The sequence below is a fragment of the Panthera leo genome, chromosome A3 (assembly GCF_018350215.1).
Source record: "Panthera leo isolate Ple1 chromosome A3, P.leo_Ple1_pat1.1, whole genome shotgun sequence".
Lineage (NCBI taxonomy): Eukaryota > Metazoa > Chordata > Mammalia > Carnivora > Felidae > Panthera > Panthera leo.
The window spans coordinates 119,867,018-119,888,759 of record NC_056681.1 but is presented as its reverse complement, the minus strand read 5'-3'; the positions used below and the strand labels follow the sequence as shown (position 1 = coordinate 119,888,759).

At 54.2% G+C, this 21,742-nt stretch overlaps 1 protein-coding gene across 1 annotated transcript in view; it reads right to left on the bottom strand.

The window, feature by feature from the left end:
• Positions 1-1,604: 1,604 nt before the first annotated feature.
• DNMT3A (DNA methyltransferase 3 alpha) overlaps positions 1,605-21,742 on the bottom strand; it is a 98,509-nt gene continuing 78,371 nt past the window's right edge. The window contains exons 7-23 of the mRNA XM_042933514.1: positions 14,572-14,787; positions 14,149-14,307; positions 13,671-13,778; positions 13,265-13,421; positions 12,785-12,934; positions 12,633-12,677; positions 11,812-11,891; positions 11,186-11,298; positions 10,881-11,064; positions 10,580-10,664; positions 8,212-8,357; positions 7,356-7,446; positions 7,018-7,166; positions 5,909-5,994; positions 4,033-4,102; positions 3,083-3,201; positions 1,605-2,025 (exon numbers count right to left, since the gene is read on the bottom strand). Of these exons, the coding sequence (XP_042789448.1) occupies positions 1,884-2,025; positions 3,083-3,201; positions 4,033-4,102; positions 5,909-5,994; positions 7,018-7,166; positions 7,356-7,446; positions 8,212-8,357; positions 10,580-10,664; positions 10,881-11,064; positions 11,186-11,298; positions 11,812-11,891; positions 12,633-12,677; positions 12,785-12,934; positions 13,265-13,421; positions 13,671-13,778; positions 14,149-14,307; positions 14,572-14,787 (2,100 nt within the window). The 3' untranslated portion in view covers positions 1,605-1,883. The remainder of the gene's footprint in view (positions 2,026-3,082; positions 3,202-4,032; positions 4,103-5,908; positions 5,995-7,017; positions 7,167-7,355; positions 7,447-8,211; positions 8,358-10,579; positions 10,665-10,880; positions 11,065-11,185; positions 11,299-11,811; positions 11,892-12,632; positions 12,678-12,784; positions 12,935-13,264; positions 13,422-13,670; positions 13,779-14,148; positions 14,308-14,571; positions 14,788-21,742) is intronic.

Sequence of the window (21,742 nt, the reverse complement as noted above, 5' to 3'; positions counted from 1 at the left end):
GGTAGGAGGTGTCAGTGCACTCGGGGGCTCCAGGTGCTGCTGGCTCCAACGAAGAGCACAGCTATCATCAGACCAAGTACTAGAAAAGAAATACACACCACTCCAATCATACACACGAGGAGAGAGATGGCCCGGTCCTCCCTCCAGCCCTGACACCCGGGACTCGAGAGGAGGGGAGTAGAAGAGAAGAGGGACGCGCCCGGAAGGCCGGCCTCGGGGACTCCTCTGGCCGCCTGGCTGTCGCTGCGCCCGGTGGCCCACCTGGCCCGAGGGGTGGGGAGCCAGGGCACCAGGGCCACCACTAACTTAGAAGCACCCTGCTCCCCGCACCTTGGTTTGAAACCGAAAGGGAGGGGGGTTGGGTTTTTGTTTTCTTAAAGAAAATCTGAAAACAAACATAATTATAACCAGAACCATAATAATAATTATAACAAAAGGTGTCATCAGCCTCCCAGTATAAAACTGCAGCCTTTGGAGATGACCAAAAACATCACATTCCAGGGGCCAGAAGCCGCCTTGTGCACAGAGGGTGGATGGTGAGGGCCTCATAAAAGAACACACAAAAGGCGACTTAGACAGGAAAGCACCAGTACGTTTTGTATGTTTTTTTATTTGCTCCAGGTGGGGTTTTAACTGTCACTTTCCCACACTCTGGATTATTTCTGATCCCACCACAAGGAGCCCTCGAATCGGCTAATGTGAGAAATTGGGAATGAAGACCCCTTATCCTGCCATCTTGCCGAGGGAGTCTCCTTTTTGAAAAAAAATCAAAAGGTTATTGCGTGAGCCTGGATGAATCCCACTCTTAGCTTTCCACGGTCCGACCACCTCGTCTCACCCCCTTTTTGGCAGGGAGAAGCGGGAGAACGCGGTTCCCAGAGTCTCCTCCTTCACCTTGTGAAAATACCAAGGGGAGAGCCCGCCATGGTTAACGATTCACCTTCAAGCTGCCTCCCTCCTCCATCCTCGGTTAAAACCCTTTGCACATAAGGCAATGTGGAAGCTGATGTTTTTACTCATCTCGCTGTTTTAAAGCACCATTATGAAGTCAGGTTGTACAGTAGTTAACAGTACCTTTTATATATATATCTCATATCTATCATATATATATAAACTGTAAACAAGAGGTAACAGCGGCTTCTAGAAACTGATTTTCTTCAAGGTTTCCTGTGTGGTAGGCACCTGAAATACTGTATAAAAGGGTCTTGTGTGTTCTGTCTCCCTGCTGCTAGTTGGGTTCTGTTTTGCATGACCAGGAATGGTGCTGGCAAGACAGCTCAGTGGCTGGGAGGGAATTCTGCCGCTGAGTGTCACTGTTTTCTGTCCCCTGCTTGTGCTCCTATCTGATCAGGCTAGAGACAACAACAAAAAAAGATATATAGTAAAAAAAAAAAAAAAAAAAAAAAAAAAAAAAAATCCAATATATAGATTTCTATAGAATTTCCTTTCTTCCTTCTCTCCCATCCTTCCTCTGCAAGGTATCGTTACTATGTCTTGTTACCGATTTTTGCTGCAATAAACCTTCTTGTTTCAGTCACAGCAAGAAACAAAAACCCAAACAAACAGAAAACCCCTCTGAAAAGAGTAGAAAACAAAAGGTTTGACCGAAAAAAAAAAAGGGGGGGGGGGAGGGGAGCTTGGTTTTGTTTTTAAATAGGACTGAAGATTAACATTGAAAAATCAGGAGATGATGTCCAACCCTTTTTGCAAAAGGCAAAGCCCTCCGGTATTTCCGCCTCTGTGGTTTTTGTTTTAAATTCCTTTTTCTCTTCTGGGTGCTGATACTTCTCTCCATCCTCATGTTGTTGGTGTTTTGTTGTGTTTTGTGTTTTTTGTTTGTTTGTTTAACTTTGTGTCACTACCTCGGTTTGCCCTCATGTCCCTTACACACAAGCAAAATATTCCTTCAGCGGAGCGAAGAGGTGGCGGATGACGGGCACACTCCATGACCGGCCCAGCAGTCTCTGCCTCGCCAAGCGGCTCATGTTGGAGACGTCGGTATAGTGGACAGGGAAGCCAAACACCCTAGAGACACAAGGCAGAAAGGGCAGGGGTCAATGTGGGCGTGGGCGAGTCTGCCAAATCTTCTGCCCTTCTTCACCAAGCACGACTCAGGCACCCAGCCACTTTCTGTGGACCTGAAGGAAAGTAAGATAATCGCTGTCCGAGAGGCGCCTCCCAGTACAAAGTTAGCATTTGTGAAAAACACCTCCGCCTGAGAGGATGGAGACACAGGCACGGCGGGTATGGAAGTCTATATACTTAAATGCACATCCCTAGGGCACGCCTGGGCGGCTCAGTCGGTTAAGCATCCGATTTCGACTCAGGTCGTGATCTCACAGCCTGTGAGTTCGAGCCCCGCGTCGGGCTCTGTGCTGACAGCTCAGAGCCTGGAGCCTGCTTCGGATTCTGTGTCTCCCTCTCTCTCTGCCCTTCCCCCATGCACGCGTGCTCTCTCTCTCTCTCTCTCTCTCTCTCTCAAAAATAATAAAAAATAAACATTTAGATAGATAAATACACCCCCCACCCCACCACCCCTGGTATCTTCTCCACAAGAGCAGACTCAACAAAGGAGTTGGACTCTTGCCTGAGTTCAGAAGCTTCAAGTTTCTGTTTGTTCTGTTCATTTGCGTAAATGGTCTCTCTGGCTAAGCTGCAGTTACACTGACACTGAAGAGGTAATCTAGCCCCAGAGTCTGGTTTGCACCAAATCAGAGTGCTGAGGCCGCGAGGCCTACCTTGGTCCCGCGCTGCCCCGGTGTGCAAAGTACCTACAACGAGCAGCACAAGTGGAGGAAGATCCTGCGGTTTAGCAGCTTGAGCAAGGACCTCTGGGAGCGAGCCAAGGCACCACGAACCGATTCCTAGACCCCTCTTACCCTGTGTGACCAACCTCACGATGCGCAGGAGTCCTCCCCAGGAACCTGCCCTGTCAGGAAACACTTGGGAGGACCCACCGCTCACAGGGTACCTGTGGAAGGTACGAGCCTGGCCGGAGGAGGCAGCGATCCCTCCTCCCTCACAGACAGCCACCGCTTCACCCCACACACCCCACGACACCAGCACCCGGCCTCGGTACTACCTTTCCATTTCAGTGCACCATAAGATGTCCTCTTTCTCGTTCATGAAGACGGGGAAATGCTGGTCTTTGCCCTGCTTTATGGAGTTCGACCTAGTAGTAATGGTCCTCACTTTGCTGAACTAGAAACAAGGAGAGGAAAAGAATGAGCACTCATCCGCCGGCTGTGCGTCTAACACATGTGCCAGGCCCTTGCCGGGACAGGCAAGTCCGACACTGACAAGTCAGGCCCGGTCCGTTCCGGTGGCCGGGGTGAGGCTCCGGCGTGAGCCTCGGCAGATCCCACCGCCCTGCTCTTCGTCCCACTTTGAGGTCACCCGGCCATCCTTAGTCCAGTCCCGCTGGCCAAGGACTTGAGAAGTAGCAGCTCGAGCCCAGGACTGAACTTCCTAAGTCTTCTGAGAACTGGTTCTTGCACACGTGAAGTAACTTGCAGGCAAAAGGAAGCCAAACGACTCGGGAGCTCGGACACCTCTGGGGTCCCTGCAGAGTGTTGGCGAATGTCGGTGCCTGCTCTCGTGGGCCCTGACGCCTAGTGCACTCGCTCCAGGAGATTTCTCCAGAGAGAGATGCGGCTTCCACATCACAGGAGAGACGTGCGGTCCCGAAGGCTCGTGCAACAGGCCCTGGCCAAAAAGCTTAAAAGCCCGAGCGGATCCAGGGACTCTGGCAAAGACGTCTTATCGAGTGTCTGCTTCCCACAGGACCAGCAGGCGACGCTCAACGGATGCGCCGGAGACTCGGAAGGACTTCTGATCTCTCTCCTTGCCCTCCAAGCTGTCCCCCGGGCCCGCCCCTCTGGCCGGCTGGCTGCGTGACCCCGTGTCACCTCCCAAAGTGCATCCTCCACACTAGCTGTGGACACGGCCCCAGAGGCCACTCCGGCTCACCCCGCCCTCTCTGCCCCTCTCCCTGCCCCCCCCAGCAGACGGCTTTGGTGCCAGGGGGCTAACCTTGGCTATTCTGCCGTGCTCGAGACACTCCTGCAGCTCCAGCTTATCGTTCACAGTGGATGCCAACGGCCTAGGAGGCAGAAAGAGAAGGTAACGCCCGAGACCAGGAGAGCATCGGGGACGCGCCGGGCGGCCGTGATTCACACGGAGAAGGAAAAGAGGGCGGAGGTCACCCGCACACGTTGTGACCCCCTTCAAACGCCCCCCAAACACAGGCACACACACTGCAGCCATCCCAGGACAGTGCGGCAAGTATTAATCCTTAACGGGAAGTTCCACAGTGGTCTCAATCCACGAATAAGCAGGTAACACCTGCCCCAAAGAAGGAAAACCCAATCGCTCTTGTCAGTTATCTTTAAATATACTGAGCTTTCAAAGTATCTGTCAGGCTTTGGGGGTGACCAAAGGTTCTGTATCTTGACTATGGTGACGGTTTCCATGGGTGTGTATGCTGGATGAAATTCATCCAAGTGTGCACCTTAAATGTATAGTTAAAAAGGCCTACGTTCTTGCACAGTCCCCAGAAGACTAAAATTCCGTGACATTCAATGTGTCACTTCTCACAGGGCAGAGCAGATCACTGAACATCACCTTCGGCGCTGACCTTTTCTGACCTTTCAGAATACTTAGTGAAGGTTTCCCATGGCAGTCCACCACCTCAGCGTGGGACCCACAGGGACCCACGGCCTGAGTGGGCGCCTCCAGCCTCTGCCCTGTTCACGCACACACTCACTCTACTTGGTCCCTTGTGGTACCTCTGGTCCTCCTCGAAGGTCAGAGTTCTAGAATTTTAGAGTCGGAAGAAGCAAGTGAGAATAATCCCACAGGACCAAGATCCGCGAGGAGACACTGAGTTCGTGGCTCCATGAAACACCGGATTGTGTAATCCAGTCTGCCCTTCCAGTACACATACGTCTTGGGAGCTGAGGAGGGCACTGAAACAGTTTTCAGGCCAGCTCTCCTCCTGACCCATCTCCTCCCATCAATAAGCCCTCACAAAAGACAGCAAGCAGTTTTGCGACATGGGTAGGAGACGAGGGATGTTCCTACAACTTCACGCTAATGGATGAGAGGAAGAGGAGAAGACTGAGGCCAGGTTAGACGATGTTTCTGATTTATAGATATAGCAAGGTATATAATCCACTCTTAGAACATTCTGGAAAAGAAAAAAAGAACATCCTGGAAAATATTTCCCTACATAACAGATATCTAGATTGGGTGGGTCTCACTCTGCTCTTAAACAGACTCTCAACCAGAATTCCTTTCTCCTCATAGGCCTTTTTAGAATGCATTTATTCCACTGAAGAAATGAAGTTGCCTTCATGAACATCTGGACATTAAAATCTCTACCTATGTAACCTAAACAAAGAACATCCTTCCAACAAAGGACCTGAAGCTAACAAAGTGTGGGGATGACAAGCGAAGCTGGACCCTCTAAGCTGCCCAGTGTTGCTTCGAGGGTCCCTCTCCTGGAGCAGATGTGGCCCAGGTGTGGGCACCACTCCTTCCCATCCCACATCCACCCTCCGTGGCTTCACCTAGAAGACTAAGGACAAGCGCAGTCTGGATCCATCACCGACGTGGGAGCGCAAACTATGTAGCTCAGCAGCATGGGGATTCTCCTTTTGTGTAAAGGGTGCACTTTCAAAGGTCTTATTTCAGCCATTAGTTTCTGATTTCTCAGGCAAGTATTTTCTATGCCCTGACTCGCCTTCTCCCTCAAGGAGAAGGAAACAGAGAAAAACATGGCAGAGTGGCAAGCTGGTCAGCAGGGGTGGCTGCCCAAGAGGGCCCCTCAGTGACCTCTTCCTCCTTGGCCTGAGCTGCCTGTCCACACCAACCCGCAGCCACCCCAGACCCGGGCTCTCTCACCAACCTGTTCATACCAGGAAGGTTCCCCCAGAAGTAGCGGGCCCTGTGTGCAGCTGACACTTCTTTGGCATCAATCATCACAGGGTTGGACTACAAAACAGGAGAAAGATTAAAGATGAGCAACAGAGGAAAATCAGAGTGCGCCAGGAAATTTTGCTAGTTTTAGAGCCTTACAGCCTCAAAGGCGCTTACTCCTCTCTCAGGAAGCCACACAGTGGAACAGCCTGAAGCCTCTAGGAAAAGCCAGAATGGAACCCAGCCACATTCCACATGCTCTCATTAGAACATTCTAGACCACTGCAGTCCAACTGAACACCCTGTGATGACGGAAATGTTTTCTGTCTGCCCTGTTCAATGGAGTAGCTGCAGGTGGCTAACGAGTACTTGAAATGAGGTTAGAGCGACTGAGGAATTTTAATGTCAATTTAAATACCACGCGTGGCTGATGGCTACCCTATTGGACTACATACCTCTAGCTCACCCAGAGGCTCTGAGTAAGAAAGTTCCAATGAGTGTGGATGCGTTCACTGTGTGTCCAGATTATGAGCCAAACAGACGCTTGCGCTTAACGTAAGAACACCGAGCGGGAGCACGGGCTCGAGCTCCCAGACTGCCCACCCCAAGAATGCCTCTGGCCACAGAGATCCTGAGTGCACGGCTCCAGCCGGCTCAGAGCTGAGCTGGGACCCACGGTAAGCCATGTTTTTTCCTTCTCAGATGCCACAGGGCATCTGTCGTGGTGCCAGGGAGTGAGGGCAAGCCATTCTGGTTGGGGAAAATTGATCTGGCCATCTCAAAGGTTCCCCCAGTGAAGCACCACACAGAACCCCAACTCTAGGAGTCTGGCACCCCACCTGACTTAGGAACAGTCCTTCAAGCCCTGAGGCCCACACCCACATACTACCTCTTAGAGTGAGACCACAGGTTCTTTCCAGGGTCGGCTTCTAGCAATGTTTCCTCCCTAAATGGGAAGCCCTGAGCTTCCCAAACAGGCCCCTTGCAAAGCAGAAGTCACCAGTCCCCAGCTCCACAATGCAGATGAGACAGGGATAAAGCAGCAGTCCAAGGTAGAAGCCATTAGTGAGCTGGCCAAACCAAGGTTGCTGGCTATACCTCGAGAAATCGCGAGATGTCCCTCTTGTCACTAACGCCCATGGCCACCACATTCTCAAAGAGCCAGAAGAAGGGGCGATCATCTCCCTCCTTGGGCCGCGCATCATGCAGGAGGCGGTAGAACTCAAAGAAGAGCCGGCCAGTGCCCTCTGAGAGGTCGGAAGAGAAAGCCATCAGCTGGGGCTGTCTGCATGAGACAGTGGTGTGGCTCGGGCACAGGGAGGGCAAGGGAGGACAGGGTCATTGGGAGTAGCTGTCCCAGGGCAGAAATATCCAAGTAGGAAACCTACGTGCGGAAGCACCAGCTCAGAAGGTGGAGGGGTGAGCACGGCACCTACCGTAGAGTCCTTTACGGGCAGGGTTGACGATGGAGAGATCATTGCAAGGACTGCCCCCAATCACCAGATCGAACGGGCCCCACTCCTGGATCTGGGAGGATAAAGGTAACGTGATGGCCTGATGTCCGGGGACAGAGGCAGAAAGGAAGAAATTATCTGTGAATCTGGCAAAAAAGTGCTTTGGCATGGGAGACAGGAGACCCAGCTGCTTGGTATGCTCACTACATACGTTCGTATCTAATACCACATATATGCCCCCCTCTCCCAAACACACACACACCGCCCCATGGGCACTGAGGCTCTCTGAGCTCAGTTTCCTAAACAAAGGGATTCAACCGGATAATCTCTGAGGCCAGCAGGGAAACAGCGTGCTCCTGACAGGAAAAGCAGCCACTTAGAGGGAAGGCAGTCCGGGCTGGGCAGCTGCATCTGAGGGTACTTTGTGCTCTGCACATTTTGGACAGGGTATCTGGGCCATCTGAACACCCTCCAAATGCCCTTGGGGATCCCCGAGGGCCTGCAGTTTCAGGGGTAGAGCTAGATAACTGGAAAGACAAAGGGTCACTTGGGCAAGACGCTGCCAGAGCGCCCCAGAAATGGAGGCTGGTAAAGCTGTTGCCAAAAGTATTAGAAAAACGGGAACCAAGGCGCTCTAGTAAAAAGGCCCTGAAAAGCTAGCTGGGGGCTGCCCATCTTCCTCTGCAGACAGGAGGAAAACGGAAGAGGAGAAGAGGCTGGGGAAAAGGACAAAGGAAAAGAGCAAATGAACAGAATGCAAGGGGGCGCTGCCGCCCCCCCAGGAGCAAAGCGCAAGGGACGCAGAGAAGGCGGGACGGGTCCCACTGCGCTGACATACATGCTTCTGTGTGACGCTGCGGACGTCCCCGACGTACATGATCTTCCCCTGGTGCCGCACCATGCCCACTGTGATGGAGTCCTCACACACCTCGGAAGCGATGTAGCGGTCCACCTGAATGCCCAAGTCCTTCAGCACCAGAAGCCCTGTGCCAGCCAGCAAAAGGCACGGTCACTGGGTCTCCTTCCCAGCACCCTGGTCTTCGCAGGGGGCTCTCTGGCTGGCTAGACACATGGGTCAGCAACAGGCCTGAACCCTACCCTGCCCGGTAAGCTGCAGGATCCTTCTGGACCTCTGTCATGCCTACTTTGGCATGAGCAAAAAGGCAGTCAAGAGCAGACAACAGATGGTTTTCAGGACCAGAGAGAATAGCAGGTGACTTTTGGGGAGGCCTCTTCTTTGCTGTTTCTACATCCTGCATATACTAGCCTTCCTCACCCCTCACCCATGGCCTCCTGCTGCAATTCTACCCAGCCTCCAAGACTCAACATAAATAAATGCCACCTGCTCTACAAGGTTTCGTCAACACCCCCCACCCCCCACCCCGCAGCCCCCTGGAAGCACCTCCCTGCCCCTGGAAGCCCCTAGCACTCTGCGTCTCTCCCCAACTCATTACAACGGTGTGTATTTCTAATTCAGCAGTTAGGCTGCAAAGGGTCTTCAGGACAGAGGAGTCTCATTTGTGTTTCCTCCTGAGCGAGCTACACTCACTTTCTTACCACGATCCCTCCACAAATGCCTGCTAATTGAGGGCAAGGAAACAATTAGAACAGACCCTGAGAGCTTCCGGAGAAACAGCATCATCTCCACTGCTCAACAGGCCTCCCCACCAAGGAGCATTTACAGCCTGTTGGGGTGTGACGTGGTTCCAGAAGGCCTCAAGGTTCTGGCCTGGGAAACCAAGGCTGTAAATTAACTTCTCCACGTTCACCTAATACCAACGTGGAGCTGAGCACATAAGCATCTGGCCCGGGATGCTACCCCACCCTGGCCCTCTGACAGCCCGTCTCCCTCTGGTCACAAGTTCTGAAGAGGGTTGTTCCTTTCTTAAGAACTGAGAAGCCGGGGCACCTGGGTGGCTTCGTCAGTTGGGTGTCCGATTTCGGCTCAGGTCACGATCTCACAGTTTGTGGGTTTGAGCCCCGCGTCGGGCTCTGGGCTGACAGCTCAGAGCCTGGAACCTGTTTCAGATTCATGGTCTTCCTCTCTCTCTACCCCTCTCCCACTAGCACTCTGTCTCTCTCTCTCTCTCTCAAGAACAAACAAACATTAAAAAAAAAACAAAACTGAAAAGCCCTCAGGGCACCTGGGTGGTTGAGGTCATGATCTCCTGGTTCATGGGTTGGAGCCCTGCACTAGCATGGTGGAACTTGCTCGGGATTCTCTCCCTCTCTGTCTGTCCCTCCCCCTCACATGTGCTCTCCCTTTCTCAAAAGAAATAAATGTTAAAAAAAGTAAACCTTTAAAAAAAAAAACAAAAACAAAAACGGAGAAGCCCTCGGCCTAGGGGCTTGGCAGATGGACAGAGGTCAGTAGCACCTCTCGGGAGGGCACTCTGGCAAGGTCAAGAACCGCATGAAAAAAACTTCCCATACGGTGACCCGGCATTCCCTACAAGAGAACAGTCTATGTGTGTATGTGTGTATAAAGATATTGTCAAGGACTACTCGTAACAGAGAAAAAACAGTAAACAACCCAACAGAGATCAGTTAAATAAATGATGGTACTTTTACCCAATGGAATCCTATGAAGCATTTTCCAGTAAGGGAGGTCCATGTTAACATGAAAAAGCACTCATAGTATCAAATGAAAAGGCAAGTTACAACACAGTGTGCATTTTACTATCCTTTCGTTTTATTTATCTATCTATGCATGATTATATAAACACACATTCATATACCCGCAGAAAAAAAAATATAAAAGGACAGACACCAAAACACTAATTATGAAATTATGGGTGATTTAAATATTCTTTAGACTCCCTTGTTGATAGTTTTTTTTTTTGTTTTTTTTGTTTTTTTTTGTTTTACTGTAAGTTACAGTCATCACACAACAGAACTGCCTGTGTTTTTGTTTTGGTCGCCGAGTCTGTCCTTTGAGGCTTTGTGAAAATCTTCAATGATCTCTGGCTAACGACCACCCTGTCCTCTGCTGCAGTGCCTCCCCCATAGAGAAACATGCTGGTTTACCACTGATTTTACTTCTCATTGAGCACAGAAGTTTCCTCTCTGAGGTAATATTTTAACAGCTGTCACGTTAACTATCACTCCGTTTTGCCGGAGTTACACACACATGGTCCCTCAGGCAAAGCCTCCTCGTCCCGGGACCAGGACGGTGGCACATCTTGGGGTCCGTGCCACACACTCACCTGTAGCAATTCCGTCGAATAGAGACAGCACCCGGATGGGCTTCCTCTTCTCGGCTGGGACAGGTGGGTAAACCTTCGGAGGGTCCTAGGCATGAGCACAACAGGCCAGGTGAACGGCCAGGATTCTGCAGGCCTGCACCCGGGGCTGGCCTCCCCCCAGCCAACTGGGGCTGCCCTGGCTTTCCAAACCCGCACCCCTGCCCAGGCCCCTCGACCACCCAAGCACTCTGGCTCTGGCCGAGCCTGCCCTCTGGTCCGGCAGGGAGGGGGTGGAAAGAGGCGCCCCGGGCCCGGCACTCACAAACTCCTGGTCGTGGTTATTGGCAAAGAACATCTGCAGCCGCGAGGGCCAGTCGTCCCGCCGCCGCAGCAGCCCGTAGGTGCCCTTGTGCCCGCACATGTAGCAGTTCCAGGGGTCCTCCTTGATGGCCGCCTGGGCGGCCCCCGGCCCCACCAACAGATCCACACACTCCACACAGAAGCACCTGGAAGGAAGCCCAGTGGAGCAGGGCTGGAGCGCGGCCGGGCCGAGGCCGGGTGGGGGGGGGGCGCTTGGCCCCGGGCGGAGCTCGGCTGGGGGGCTGCGGGCCAGGCAGGGACCCTCACCTGCAACAGTTGTTGTTCCCACACATGAGCACCTCGCGTCCCCCACAACAGATGGTGCAGTAGGACTGATAGCCGTCGTCATCGTACTGGTAGGCGCACTCCAGAAAGCAGTTCTAGACAGCAGAGGGGAGGGTCAGAGACCATCAGGCAGCACCCAGGACAGCCACGGCGAAGGTGGGCTTCGAGCCCAGGTCTGAGCAGGGGACAGCAGGTCTCCTGACCCACGGCAGTGCGTGGAATCAAGAGGCACGAGAGCAACGCCAGGGAGGGAACCGCATCCCCTTGTCCCTTGCTGCGGTGCTGGACTTTTCTCCTGGGCCCCCAAGGACATCCATCCATCGGCCCGTTCTCCCTCACCCCACACTAGGGACCGTGACATTGTGAGCCCACATCCAGGGAGCAGAATGGGCTTTAGAGGGGGAAGAATCTTTCCGGGGAGGACAAATAAGGGCAAGTAAACGCTCTGAAGGCCCAGGGTCTGTTATCAGGACTCTGCGTCCACAGTGAACTGTGGGGTCAACGTTGCTGCCACCCCAGGTGACTATAAGCCCAATGAGTTGACATGGCACAGAGAGCCAGGGCCCCAGGGTCACTCTCAACCACGTCTCTGCTGGGTGTGCCCCTACCTTACAGTTTTGGCACATTCCTCCAACGAAGAGAGGGTGTTCCAGGGTGACGTTGAGGCTCCCACAAGAGATGCAAATGTCTAGAAAGCAGGGACAGCAGAGAAAGCGGAGTGAACGTCACCAAAGGGCCCCTTCCCACCTTGGGCCAAAGCCCACGCCAGAAAAGCTACAAAAAAAGGGCGTGTTAGAGCCGCAGCCCCAAAAGGAGGCAGACAGGAATCTGGGAGAGCACCCACGGAACAGGAAGACACCAGGGCCCCAATCTTAAAGCTCATTAGCTCTCAGAGCAGCAACGCCTACCGCCCAGGAAAGGTGTAATTCAATGACAGAAACCCGCCCAGGAGAAGGCCCTGACCCTGGGTGACTCTGGGGACAGTCCAGTCCCTGGGCTGTCTTTAAGTCTCGTGCTCCTGCCCCATCTTTCCCAGCCCTGAGAGCCCCACGCTGGACAGACTAGGTCAAGGGAAACAGACAGGAGATGCTCTAATGACCACGGTATGAGAGAAGGTGAGGAAAAGTAAAAGGCCCAAAGGTCACAGGTTTAAGCAAATCCAAGAGGCCACCTCGCTCTGACCCACTGGAGTGTCCCAAACCCTAAGGACCAGCCCGTGTCACTGACAGGAAAGCGTGTGAAGCAGGCTGGGGGTGGGACATACAGGACAGAGGCCTTGACTGGGTACTGACATCCTGTGACGTTCGAACCTTGCTAAATACCTATGCTACTCTGTGCCGGGCACCACACGAGGAGCCAAGCCCTCCTGCCCGTGCCGGGAGCCACAGACTATGGACCTCCCAGGGAGTCAGTGCCCACGAGGACTCACCCTCGATGTTCCGGCACTTCTGCCGCACCTCGTACACCAGCCGCTCTGCGGAGGGGAGGAGAGCCCAGCATCAGAGGGGGCCGCAAGGGCCACGCCCGCGCCTCTGAACGCCAGCCTCGCCACACCACTCTCTCCAGAGCCAGGCCAACTACCTCTTGTGCGTTCGTCAATGATCTCCTTGACCTTGGGCTTCTCAGTTGTGCTCTTTCGGGGCTTTTTGGCTGGTGGGGGTGGTGCATAGGCAGCTGCCTCAGGCTCGACCCACATGTCTGTGTAAACTTCTTTGTAGGGGTTCTTCTCCTCTGGATAAGGAAAGCAGGTGACGAGACTGTGGTTACCACGGACAAGCAGTGCCAGCTCCCTCCCCTCCTCTGTTCTGCCTACAAAGGGGTGCAGCCTGGTCCCCAACTTGTTCTAGCTCCCAGCCCCCCAGTGCCAGCAAGCCAACGGGAGCATCTTATTCTGCGTCCCACAGCAGCACCGCCCCTACGCTGACCCCAGGGAAAGGGACACACCCCCCGGGCCTCTCGACAGAGGCACCTGGTGCCTCTAGGCAGAGCCTTCCCAGCCCTGGCATGGAGCTACCTGGCTGGCAGGGGTCCCAGAAGGCTGGGCTGAGCACCTGCATTTACCTTCGGGTGGCTCCAGGCCCTTGGGGCCGGAGGGCTGGAACCCTCCGAGAGCCCATTCGATCATCTGTTTGTTCTGCACCTCCACGGCCTTGGCAGTGTCGCTCTCATCGCTGTCGTGGCACGCTGGGAACAGCTTCCCCGCACGGCTACTGGCCACCTGGAGGGCAACACTTGTTGGGGAGAGCGTCAGGACAGGCTGGAGGACAGCAAAGGTGGCCTGAGGCAAGAGCTGGGAGAAGGGGCAGGGCAGGACCGCAGGAGAACACTGGAGGAGGGGAGCGCAGAGAGGATTCCCAAGGGCCTTACAGGTGGACCCCCTGCCTGGGCCTAACGTCTGCCCTCCAGCTTCTAGACCAGCTAGGGGTCCCTGCTGCCTAAGCCCCCTCTGCCTCGGAGGGGCACTCACCTGCAGGACCTCGTAGATGGCTTTGCGGTACATGGGCTGCTTGTTGTAGGTTGCCTGGTGGAAAGCACTGCAGAACGAGCTCAGGGGCATCAGCTTCTCAACACACACCTGGAGGAACAAGCGACGCCCCCTTGCTCCTCCGGCCACACCCGAGCCCCCACCGCGTGCCCGGCAACAGGCAGGTACTGAGGCGTGAGGACTCGGCCTCTGCCCTTGAGAGGACCAGATGCATCGACAAATGATTACACGATGCTCAAAGGAGGAGTCCAACCCAAGCGTGGGGGAGGACCTGAATGCAAGCAGGAAAGGAGTTCTGGAGAAAGGGTCCTGGGAGGCAAGAGCCTGGCAGGCGCACCAGCTCTCCGAGACCGCTTCTCCCGCCCCACTTCTGGACCTCGCCCCCAGCCAAAAAGCCTAGATAGCCCCTGGGACCCAGACCCGTCCCTCCCCGAGGCTACCACCAAACCCCACAACTTACCACCGAGAACTTGCCGTCTCCGAACCACATGACCCAGCGGGTGCCTTCAGCTGCTCGGCTCCGGCCCGTCATCCACCAAGACACAATGCGGCCTGGCCACCAGGAGAAGCCCCGAAGTTTCCCCCACACCAGCTCCCCAATGCCAAAGCCCCGGCCGTCCTGGAGCCCCAAGGAGCAGAAGTCATTACGTGGTGGTCACGAGGCCCTGCCACCCTGATCCCCCCGTGGCAACCCCAGCCCTGGGCATCTGAGGGTCAGGACAGCCAGGAGGGAGCTCCATCTGAACGGACCGAGACAGAGCAAGACTGGGGAGACGAAGAGGCCTGGGGTCAGGTGGAGAGAGGAGAGCAGGACGGGAAGAGCTGGCAGTGGAAGGACCCAGGAAAGAGCTGGACGAGGCAGGTGAAGAAGCGAGCCGCTCACCTCGTACTCTGGCTCATCATCGGCCGCTTTGGTGGCGTTCTTATCCCCGGCGTCGGCTCCCACAGGCTCAGGTGTGGTGGCCACAGTGGGGGATGCAGGGTCAGTGGGCTGCTGCACCGCGGGAGGGCTGGCCTCCTCCACCTTCTGAGACTCGCCAGACCCCTGGTTTTCTTCCACAGCGTTCATTACTGCAATCACCTTGGCTTTCTTCTCAGCCTGGAGAAACAAAGGTAACAGAAGTTACCTTGACCTCTCCAGGAATTAGCAAGGCCGCTTGACACGGGAGGGCTCTTCTCAATCTCTTTGTGGCCTGGAGAGAGTGACAGAAGTATAGCTGAGTTCTTTGCTCATCAACTCAACTGGCTTGCCATGGAAAACGGGAAGATCTGAAGTTGGTTGGTGAACTCAAAACAGTTGGCTGCTTTCCAACCTCCTCTTGTGCCTCGCACAAAAATCTTCCTTCATCGGTCAGCATCACCAGTTGCCCACCCTCGGACATGGGAAGATTAATTCTACTCAAACAGTAATTGTGTGCCTCAGCTTAGGCACAGACCTTGGCTCCGCCCTCAATCTTACTTCCCAAGCACGAATTGGATCCTCTTGTCCTTTTCTTTGTAATTTTCCTGGGCAATCAACCCCTGCTATTCCTGGTCTTGGCTTCCAGACCACAAATCCAGTTTTGTCGTGATGTCTACCAAGGATGAAATCACTGTTCTGTGTTCCCTCTCTGCTCAAACCCCACAGAAAGAGCCACAGAGCTTGTCTGCTCCTACGTCATTCTGGAGTTCTTAGCATTGTTATCAAATGCATGTTATCGGATTCCCCCCTTCTTTCTACACGCACCTTTCAGATCCAACACCCTACAAGCCACACATCCTCTCTGCCATCCTACTGACCAATTAACAATCCAAACCCAATTATGCTCCCAAGTGGCCAGCCTCCATCCGTTCGCCTCATCACTCTCATCCTTCCCCAAACCTGCTCCAAAACTGTCATCACCCTACAGAAGAGAACAAAATCCTTGATCCTTAGTTCTGAGAACCATTTCCCCTAGTGTCACCCCAGCTACTGAATCTGAGGGACACGTGAATCTCAAACTTCAAGGCTCTGCACCTGTTTCCACCACATTCGGAGAAAAACATGCCATCTTCAATCTGCCTTTCAACATGAAGCTTTCCCAGAGAGTTTAGAGCTGTAAATGCAAGCCCGTCCTCATAACTACATAAGAATATCACAAAGCAACTTGGAGTAGAAGAGCTCTAAGCTAGTCGGAGCACCTACATTCCCGCCTTCGCCTGGCAGTAACAGCCGATTCTAAGCAGTCCTTTCTTTCTCTTCCAAGTTGCCCAACCTAAAAAAGCATTTGATCTAAAGGATTTCCACTACCTGTTTCTGACTGGTTTAAGAATCTGATGTATATAAGTATCAAGATTTCCAAGGACTCTCTCTCCAAAGCTTGTCAACGGACTCCCAGATGCCAGGGTCCCAGGTGAAGAACCTTTGTTTTAAGCTCAAAGGCCTACTGTGTCGTCGATTCATTTCCCTTCTTTCCCTTCGGTCTTCCCGTCTGCCTCCAGGCCACCGACCAACCCTGCTTCTGGTGCAGTCCTGAAACACTGAGGATGAAGTCCTGGTTCTTTCCCCCGACTCCACAAATTCTAAGATGGGACACCGCATCCTTTGCCCCCAGCCCACAAACAGCTGGGAAAAGGAGCTGGATGCCAGCGGTGGAAAAAGGCAGGGCAACTTTTCTTCCCTCGCAAGCCCCTTGCTCACCTGCCGGGACTTTGCCCTCCCAGTCCCACCATCAATTATCTACCACCTCCTCCCCCACAAGAAGGTGCGCCTAGGTGTGTGCTCAACCCCATCCTCTTCCAGGACCAGCTGTGGCAACACTACTGAAGCCCCAGATCCGCTCACGGAGAAACACCATGCCTCCATGAACTTCAGGCACGGATCTACAGCAGGGTGCTGCTGTGGGAGACCCAAAGACCCTGCTTCGGGGGTGACGAGGCCCCTCAGCCAGAACAAGGCTGCGGGTGGCAGAGGGCAGGAGGGGCCTTCTTTGGAAAGGTGAAGCCACTGGCACAGAGAACAGCAGCGGGTGGGTGCCGGGCTCCCCAGGTCTAGAAGGGAATCGTGCGTGATGCCACCCTCCTCACTCCCCCACAGCCCCTTTGTCTCTCTTCTCAACCCCTCCACTGTGAGTTCCTGAACATTATTCTTCCCCCACAACTTCCCCCAGCTTGTCAGATGCTGCTGCTGACGGCTGTTAAGCACCCCCAACCCACTAGGTGCAGGAGAACGCGCACCCAGCAGGGTTTTGGCAGGCGGAGGAGGAGGAGGAAGAAGGGGGCCTCCATAGGGACGAGGCCAGCAGGGGTGGGGGAAGGAGGATGGGGGTGGGTTAGCAGCAGGAGGCAAGAGGAAAGGGGAAGAAGTGGCAGAGACGGTGGCTGGGTGGGGGAGGGGCCTCATTAGAATAGTCTGCCTAGGGCAGTGTGGGAATGCCTTTTTTCCACGCTCACTCCCACCCTCCTCCCCAGGCAAACAATAGGAGAAAGAAGGGTTAACTCAGGGCTTTGGCATTTGGGCTAAAGGCTCCTACCCCCAGTTCACAAGAGCCCACGCCAGAGCGGCCCAGAGACTGGGCAGGGCCAGGGAGACACCGCACCAACCCCCCACTACCGTGGCTCAAGGAAGCCACTTCTCTGGAGTTTGTCCAGCCTGGAAAGCCACTGGCAACTCTGCTCTAGTAGAGGCAAGGGCCCCGCGTCCAGGCCCATCTTCCTGGGCAGCTGTCCCGCCTCCACCTTCCTCTGCGACTCAGGCTGCTTTCCGTTCCAAAGGTCAGAGGTCCGGGCGCCCATGTGGACTGCCGGTGCAGTAGATCCCAGGCTGTCCCAGGCACCTCTGCCTTCCCAGGTCGGCGTCAGGCTGCCCTCCACGGCAGCCGCTGACGTGCCACAGCCCCTGTCAGGGCCACACTGCTCCTTCCTACCCAGCACCATTTCTCTCTGCCTGGCCTGCCCCGTGGCTCCCAGTGACACGCAGGAGAAGAAACTGTCCCTCCCAAGAGGCTGCAAGGTTGGCATGGCCCGAGGACAGCATGGTCCGCCAGCCAAGAGCACGGGTCAGCAAGGAAATGCCGACAACCCATCAGCCAGCCACTTCGGCCAAAGGGCTGCTTCCAGCCCAACTCCTGGTCTCCCAGCTCCCGTGGGCCAGGGCCTGCCCCCCAGCTTCACTGACTGCTGCCCCGGGCACACACGCTGGGGCTGCTCTTCTGGCCCCTGCACCGCCAGTCCCCACCTGAGCACAGGGAGAAGTGGGGCTGGGGGCTCCTGAAGAGGGAGTGGGTGGGACAGCACTAACTCAGCATCTCCAGAACTCGGGCCAGGCACAGCAGCCAGCTCCTGCGGGCCAGGGAGGCAGACTTTGACTCTTCTCAAATCCAGAGGGCTGCAGCGGCCCAGAGATCCTCCCACCGGCCCCTGCCGCCTCCCCGCCCCCAGTCTCCCCAGGGCTCCGTCCAGGAACCTACCCATAAGGCCAGGTGCAGCCCCTCTGTGGTCCGGCTCAGGTGTGAGCCCCGGCCCTGAAGCTCTGTAAGTAGCTGCCCGTCTGGGGGGAGGGGAAGGGGGCGATGGGGCTGGGGGCGGAGGGGGCCAGGGAGAGGGGGAGGGGGGAGGTGGGGGGGAGGGCTTGAACATTTTCTTTGTCTAGAACTCCAGGTCACGTGGGCCCCGCTGGAGTGCCTGGTTGGCTGCGAGCGGGCCGGGGGAGGGGGCCGGCTCTCAGACGCTGGCAATGGGCCAGCCCCTCTCCTCCCGTCCGAGGGGCGCGGGCCGCCGCTGGGGCCTGGGGGCGCGGCTGGGCCTCCGCCCGTTCCCAGGACCCCGCCCAGGCCTGGGCTGGAGGCGGCACCGCCCCCTCCTCCGGGCTGGTCCTCCCGCCCCCTTCACCCCCAACTCTGCGTGAGCTCCGAGGGACGCCTCGGGGCGAGGCGGGGAGCCCGCGGAGGCTGGGAAGGGGACCCGGGAGGGAAGGGGCTGCACTGCAGCGGCGGAGGTAAGCTGGGAGCGTGGAGAGTACCAGGAGCGCCGGCAAAACAAGAGAGGAGGTTGCGGACAGCCTGGGAGAGCCAGGAGAAAGTTGGTAAAAGTCCGTCTCTCGGAAGCACACCAAAAAAAAAAAAAGAAGAAAAAGCTTACAGATGAGCGTAGAGGCCCAGGAAGCTGTAGGGAAAACTCAAAGCACACAGAGATGGACAGAAGGCGCCTGCAGAAATTGGGAGCGCTCCAGAACAAGAACTGTTGGGGAGAGGGCTCTCCTCTTCATACTACAGGTGGATAGACAGGGGTCCCTTAAACGCGTGGCTTGAGTTCAGGCTTTGAAAACCTCTTCCTGGCCAAGTCCCTGGGTCCCCTACGTCACTCAGGATCTGCCTTGGATGTCCCATTTTCCCGTTTGCGGGGGGGCAGGGGGGGCACACTCTAGTTTAAAAGTGTAGCAATTCCTCTTTCCCAGGCACAATCATCTGGTGCTCAGGAAGACTACATTCCTCTTCTGGAGCCTCCAGGTGCGGACTCAACCATTTCAACCTCCCTCCTCCAGAGCAGAGGCCCCTATCCCAGGGAGGAGGGACACACATACACACACACTCTCTCTCTACCCACATCTGATAAAGAAGCAGACCCTCTTGGCCCTACCTTCAAGGAGCTGACAGATTCAACTAGACTTGGAGAGATAGGAAAAGGTCATTGAAAAAACATCTGTGAAGATAACTATACCACAAATACCAAGCCCCGTGGACTTGGATGGCTTGAAAGCCCAACAAAAAAAAAAAATGGCTAGTATGAATGATAAATGAGGTTAAGAGGTCAGTGTGGAGCAGAGATGAATCAGATTTGGAATGAAGTAAGATAGAAAGGAAATAAGAGATGTAGGGCTGAGGTGGGGGGAAATCCTTGCCCATCTCCACCTCCCAAGACAACTAAGGCTAAAAGGGTGCAGAGAAAGATGTCAATGGATATATCCCACAGCAGTGAAGAATAACACAGGTGTTTCTGACAAGACCAGATGAATGGTTATTTTGGAAAGATCAGCCTGATTTCCGTTTGCAAGATGAATTAGAAGGAGGAGCAGAGGAACTGAAGGTAAATGCTGTCAGCAGCAGAGAGCTGTTTAGCCAGCAGCACTTGTCAGAAAATCTGGACTTGGGTTCTGGTTCCATCACCATGACCTTGAACAAGTCACTTAACCCCAAGAAGTCTGGTTTTCTCATTTGCAAAATAGAAGTGATAACATCTGCCCTCCCAGGCCCTGGAATACCAGCATCTCTTAAAGAGATACTGCCCCAGGTGCCTGGCTTCCAGCCACAGTCAGCTGGGAACATACCAGCTGGAACAGGTGCTGGTATAAGGAGGTTAAGAGATGTGCTGTGAAGGACGGCCCACCATCCCTCCTGGGGCTCGGCACCCTTCTGAGGGCCATCAGAGCAAGCAAGCCCTGAAGAGGGAGGAAGACTCCAAATCAGAGAGCTTTCTCCAAATAATACTTGGGGAGTTCACACTTCGCTCTCCCAACCCTGACTGAGACTCAGAATCCATCCATACAGCAAGGAGAAGGAGTCAGGCTGTTCTGTTCCAACCCATCTTTCAACCCAGTCGAGGGATCTGGAACAGTTTTTCAGGCGATCCCCAAGCAGAGACCAGAAGTCCTGAATTTGTGCTTCTTGCCTGCTGGAATCCTTTCTGGATGAGCTTCTTCTCTGATGCCTCCTGGGCATCCAGGGCCTGTAAACAGGCCACTTTAGACCTCCCCTCCCAGGCCTCCTCTCAAAATGAAATTTCTGATCTGGTTTGGCCAGCTCTTTTTTAAAAAACTCTAGATCTTGGGGCACCTGGATGGCTCAGTCGGTTAAGCGTCCGACTTCGGTTCAGGTCGTGATCTCGCGGTCCGTGAGTTCGAGCCCCGCGTCGGGCTCTGTGCTGACAGCTCAGAGCCTGGAGCCTGATTCGGATTCTGTGTCTCCCTCTCTCTCTCTGTTCCTCCCCCGTTCATGCTCTGTCTCTCTCTGTCTCAAAAATAAATAAACATTAAAAAATAAATAAATAAATAAAAATAAAAAACTCTAGATCTCATCCATGGCATCTCCTTTTCCACTAATACGAGGTTAAACACTTTAGACTCTACACTGTGGCCTTGGGACTTCTTCAGACAGTAGTAACGATCCCTGGTGCATGCAGCCAGGATTCAAAGTGTCACCTCGGACAAGGACTATCAGTTTCACTTTCTCTTGGCCCACTTAATCAAGTAGCCTTTCCCTCCAACTGCCAAACTTCCTTGTTCTCATCCTTTAAAATTAAGCCCAAATCTTAACCTCTTCCACCCAGCTCCCAACTTAAGCATAAGAAAGACCCAACTCAAAGTTGTCCCCTCACCAACCTAGAGCACCGTCCCCCTCTTGTAGCTATGCGGACAGGAAAGTTTCCCCCCTTCTGTATGTATGCGTCACTCAGAGATTCATGTCTTCTTGGTGCTCAGTGGGCAGAGACGTGCCCCAAAACAGAAGAGGCCTCAAATCTAGGACACGAGGTGACTTTAGCAGGAAAAAAACAGGGCAGCCTTCAAGGATCCTCAGGTCATGTATGTCCTTGACCTTCCAAAGGAAGCTTCCCAGGCTGGTTACTGAGTTGGTCTTTTTTTTTTTTTTTTAAAGTTTATTTACTTAAGTAATCTCTATACCCAATGTGGGGCTCGAACTCATGACCCTGAAATCAGTAGTCCCAATGTGGGGCTCGAACTCATGACCCTGAAATCAGTAGTCCCAATGTGGGGCTCAGACTCATGACCTGAGATCAACAGTCGCAGGCTCTTCCAACTGAGCCCTGAGATAGGTCTTTTGATTGCAATAAAGATCATAAACCTGAAATAGGAGTGTCACATAAAACAAGCCAGGTTTTTGGAAACGTTAGAAAGTATGTTGAAAGGGGGAACTGCTGGATGAAAAGATCTAGTGGATGTCAAGAGCCTAAAAGAAGTGTTGGAGAGGAAGTATCCAGGATGGCCCAAAAGAGAGGGTAACTTGAAAGAGAGGGCCGTTTCCTGTTTGACAGGCAGAAAGCAGTGATTCAACAGGCCTGATGAAACACCTCTTAAGGACACC